The sequence below is a fragment of the Mandrillus leucophaeus genome, unplaced genomic scaffold (assembly GCF_000951045.1).
Source record: "Mandrillus leucophaeus isolate KB7577 unplaced genomic scaffold, Mleu.le_1.0 Scaffold614, whole genome shotgun sequence".
NCBI lineage: Eukaryota > Metazoa > Chordata > Mammalia > Primates > Cercopithecidae > Mandrillus > Mandrillus leucophaeus.
Window position 1 is genome coordinate 332,284 of NW_012106631.1, and position 5,129 is coordinate 337,412.

Genomic DNA, 5,129 nt, shown 5'->3' on the forward strand with positions numbered 1-5,129 from the left:
TTTTTTTTTTTTTTTTTTTGAGATAGAGTCTAACTCTATTGCCCATGCTGAAGGGCAGTGGTGTGACTTCAGCTCACTGCAACCTCCACTTCTCGGGTTCAAGTGATTCTCCTGCCTCAGCCTCCCGAGTAGCTGGGACTACAGGCATGCACCACCACGCCCAGCTAAGTTTTTTTGTATTTTTAGTAGAGATGGGGTTTCGTCATGTTGGCCAGACTGCCCTCAAACTCCTGACCTCAGGTGATGCGCCCACCTTGGCATCCCAAAGTGCTGGGATTACAGTCATGAGCGACCATGCCCGGCCACAATTTAATTTCTTTTTAAATAAAATGTATATATGACCACAAAACCAAAAGTATTCCATGGTGACTTTTAAATATGCTATAATCCAATCTATAGAAAGACTCTTTATAATATGTTGTCAAATAAGATAGTTAATTAAATTTGAATTTGTTTCTACCAGGTTTGTAAACCCAACTTCATTTGTGTATGGATCAAATGATGAAAATGAGCCTGAAATGTGCATGGTGGAGAAAATGAACTTAACTTTCCATGTAAGAAAAGTTAATTGTGTTGATATTTGTAACAACCTAAAAGGCTATCACTGACGCATTGCTCCAAGCGACATTGTACACCTGTGATATCCCTCAGCCTCTGTAGACCACGGCTGGCTGGAATGGGGCTGCAGCAGTGGTACTCCTGCCTCTCAGACCCCTACTGCTTTCCTTCCACTTGTCTTGTCTCTGGTATTCAAGCCCATGTCTCCTTACAGGACAGGTGAGAAACAGCATGCAGGAACAGAGAGAATGCCTTGAAACAGGCAAAGTTATGGGGTGAGCTGAATTTGCTAGGGACGCACACAGAAAGCAGGACAGGCCAAGGGAAGGCATCTTTGGGTGCAAATCAGTGAAATTTCTTCTTGGTTCAAGCTTATAAAAACCTCAACACTACAAAGTAAAGGAGGCTTTTACCTCCCATCTCCATTTAAGATCACATTGGTCGGCCTTTCAAGCCATAAGTTTATGACCTGTGACAAGCGCTTTATCAATTATTAAGTAACCTTTTAAAGTAAAGAGTACTATCATAATTCAGAAGTATTCGGAGACTGATGTAAACCTAAATTAAAAACATTTTTGCTGTCAAACTGATATTTTTGTTGTATCAAAGATATTGGTGATTAGTAATTTCCAAAAAAGAATTCTTTGAACCAAAAGCACTGTCCAAGCATTCTTATAATCTATATATGCGAGTAAATCTTGGATTAGGTATAATATTTTGTAAGACAATGCTTTTCAAAATGCGTATTAGAATCACTTGGGGTACCTATCCAAAATGCAAATTCCTGGGCCCTGCCCCAGATCTGTGGAAAAAAAATGACCTTGAAATCCTGTTGACTCTATGTATATTCCAATTTTTGTTATACTAGTTGATACTAATGTTGAAAAATTTTAGTCCTCCTCCACTTTGAAGTCCTATGAAATGCTCTTTAAAACCCAATGGGAGTTTGTGCTTTGATAAACTAAAACAGAAACCAAACTGTACTCTAGATGATTTATTAATTTACAATTAATAGTTAAGTATTTGCTACTAAATTTATAATGTAGTGGCTGGGACTAGAGAAACTTGTGGTATATAGGATTTCTGTGTCTAGCCAACTATGTAGATATTCTTAGAGGTTTAATTGTTGTTAGGCAAACAGAGATGTTTGTGATTTAGATTTATATTTAATGGCATCGAGAAGACCTTGTCTGTAGTACTGGGCACTGCTAGGTATCTGTTGCTGACATTTCCTTCTGCAACTGCCCTGTTCTTTTATGGATTAGCAATTACCACCTGTTCCCAATCTGGAGACACTTTCTTCATCTTTGTCACGTGTTCATAAAATGACTGCAGGTCTGCAGGTCATTTTTTAATCGAGGTATTGGGATGCATCTCTTTCTGACTTACTGTATTGGTTTTATAGTTAAGCTGCCAGTTCGGTAGGCTATATTTTGGCCCCATTTCCCTTTTCAGGAATCTTCAATCCCCAGATTTATCATCCTGTTATGCATTTTTTGACAAGTATTGTTAAAAACCTGTTGTGCTTTCTCAAAACCCAACAACATACTTTTTTCTGAATGCATCAGCATATAGATCCTGAATAAAAATACATTTTTATTCACTTTCTCCTGCTGATTATCCTCTCAGCACAGAATGCTTTTGCAATAACATCATAGGATTTAGAATTACAATATCTGAGTTTTGGTCATAACTCTTTTTAACTTTTGTCTTGGGAACTCTAAGAACATCTGTTAGCATTTCCCTTAGCTGGTGAATACCAAAATGTTGGCCCACCTCATGAGAACCAAATATTTTTAAAATATGTAATGTAACATAAAAATATATATTGTTTGTCTCCTAAGACTGTTTCTCCAATAAACCATCAGCCTGTACTTTTTGTTTTCAACAATACCAAAACTAGAAGGTTAGATATAATGACTCATTCAAAATTAGCAAACTTTAAAAATTCTGACTATGGATATCTTGTCTCCCTTTTTTGTGCAGCTGCCAACTATAAACCTCCACCACTATAAATGTTGCACGGAATATATGGGATCACCTCAAAGTTCATTGATATCTGCACTTACATTTATAGAAAACATTTGTTAAAAATTTTTCCTTCTTACCAGGTTATCAACACTGGCAATAGCATGGCTCCTAATGTTAGTGTGGAAATAATGGTACCAAATTCTTTCAGCCCCCAAACTGATAAGCTGTTCAACATTTTGGATGTCCAGGTAAAAATGTATTTCTTCCACCTGACCTTTATTGTATGTCTTAAATACTAAAATAAATGCAAACCAATCCTTTATTCAAGTAATAATGCGAAAATGGATAACTCTTTTCAGTCACACTGTAAGCTATGAATTCACCATGCATTTATTGAGTTATGCTTTGAATATTATATATTTCATTACAGCTATAGATTTACAGTGCAACTTTTACATTCGATTTAAATAACAGAACCATATTCTACCATCTCCATTGAATAATTATTTTAAGATACATTTTTGTGTGATATGGACCTACAGAAGTAACTTGATTGGTAGACTTCTTCATAGCACTTGAAACTACTGTGCAAATATGAGGATTATAGCCTTTTTTTGAAGGAAGCACTATTCAAACCACTTCTTAAGAACCAATATTCTTTCATTGATGGTTCCATCAGAATTGTTTTGAGCTTGCCAGGTTGAAGACAGAAGTCAACAAATCTAAGTACGTTTGAGGTCTGATTTTAAAATCCTACTTAAATTCCGGATTCAGAGAGAAGAATATGGTGTTATATTGTTTCTCCTATAAAGGAAAAGAAATATTTAATATCATGCTAATGTTCCAATATTAATTTTTACATTTCTGCAAGGTTTAAGGCCATGTTATCAGCTTAGAACCTATATCCAACCTTCTATAATTCAGCTGGGTTTTTGTGTTTCTGCCACAGACATTTAATCACTTCCAAATCTGTCAAAAAAAAAAAAATTCTACAATTTCAAAGGTACTTGATATATTTTAGCAAAGATAAGCTAGTGGAACTTTTAAAACCATGTTGCTTTTTGCTGTTTTTTCCAATGATGAAAGATAAGATTTCTCTTCCTTTCTATCTTCATAGACTACTACTGGAGAATGCCACTTTGAAAATTATCAAAGAGTATGTGCATTAGAGCAGCAAAAGAGTGCAATGCACACCTTGAAAGGCATGTTCCAGTTCTTGTCTAAGACTGATAAGAGGCTATTGGTAAGTTTCCGTTTTTCAGGTTGTAGTTCCTGCTTTCCAACAGAGAACTGAAACACTTAAAATCAAGTCAATGGGTTTGAGCTGTCACTTCAATAAAAGAGAAGCCAAGTTTAGGTAGTATTCTTGCATGGAAGGAACAAGCACGGTTGGAGAGTTGAGAAAGACCTAGGGTCTATCCCATATATAAATATGTTAGCTGGGCATGGTGGCTCATGCCTGTAAGCACTTTGGGAGGCCAAGGTGAGCAGATCACAAGGTCAGGAGTTTGAGACCAGCCTGGACAACAGAGTGAAACCCCGTCTCTACTAAAAATACAAAAATCAGCCAGGTGTGGTGGCAGGTGCCTGTAATCCCAGCTACGTGGGAGGCTGAGGCAGGAGAATTGCTTGAATCCGGGAGGTGGAGGTTGCAGTGAGCCAAGATCATGCCACTGCACTCCAGCCTGGGCGACAGAGCAAGACTCCATATCAAAAAGAAAAAAAAAGTTATACAGTTTCATTTTTTTATCTAACAAATGCCCACTATTTGCCAACAAAACATTGTTCCAAACCCTTCAAGACACCAAGATGTTGTCTTCACCTGGGCAGCCTTTGTGGCATGGGTTAATTTTCATTCTTTTCAGCTTAGTGAATGTATGAAAAGAAACTGGAGAAACAGTCATCACCTTGAAATGATCCACGTTTTACAACAAACATAGAATATGTAACTTAGCAAGACTCTGATTAGAACATTTTTTAAAAAAATTCTGTCCCAGAAGATTGTTAATACAAATAGGAACATATGCTCTACTTTAAATACTTTATTATAATTTAGAAAATAAGCATTCATGTCTTGTTTAAAGATAATTTAAACGCCACTGAGGAAAGCAGATGTTAAATTTCATATTTATGGAAAGATGATTTTCAAAATGCCATTAGAGTATATATTAAATTATATATAAAATATTTTAAAAATATTTTCCAGTGTTGAAAATTTTAATGTATCACTTTTATATTCCTTTCAAGTACTGCATAAAAGCTGATCCACATTGTTTAAATTTCCTATGTAATTTCGGGAAAATGGAAAGTGGAAAAGAAGCCAGTGTTCATATCCAATTGGAAGGCCGACCATCCATTTTAGAAATGGTAAGTCTAAAACATATTGACAACTTGGTGGCTAAGTTTACATACAATCTATAAATTCAGTCATATAGGCAGGATAGTATGAAGGCATTCAACAAATAAAATTTTGGAGTAAAACTCTAAAACTATATTTCTGTCACTTCAACTAAGTGAAATGGCTTTAGAAATTAACAGGTAATAAAGGCTAAAATAGGCCAGGCATAGTGGCTCAATCCTGTAATTCCAGCACTTTGGGA

The 5,129-nt window shown here is 36.0% G+C and overlaps 1 protein-coding gene across 1 annotated transcript in view; it reads left to right on the forward strand.

Moving 5' to 3' along the window:
- ITGA4 (integrin, alpha 4 (antigen CD49D, alpha 4 subunit of VLA-4 receptor)) overlaps positions 1–5,129 on the forward strand; it is an 85,885-nt gene that overhangs the window by 75,806 nt on the left and 4,950 nt on the right. The window contains exons 21-24 of the mRNA XM_012000039.1: positions 464–554; positions 2,670–2,777; positions 3,647–3,772; positions 4,777–4,896. Of these exons, the coding sequence (XP_011855429.1) occupies positions 464–554; positions 2,670–2,777; positions 3,647–3,772; positions 4,777–4,896 (445 nt within the window). The remainder of the gene's footprint in view (positions 1–463; positions 555–2,669; positions 2,778–3,646; positions 3,773–4,776; positions 4,897–5,129) is intronic.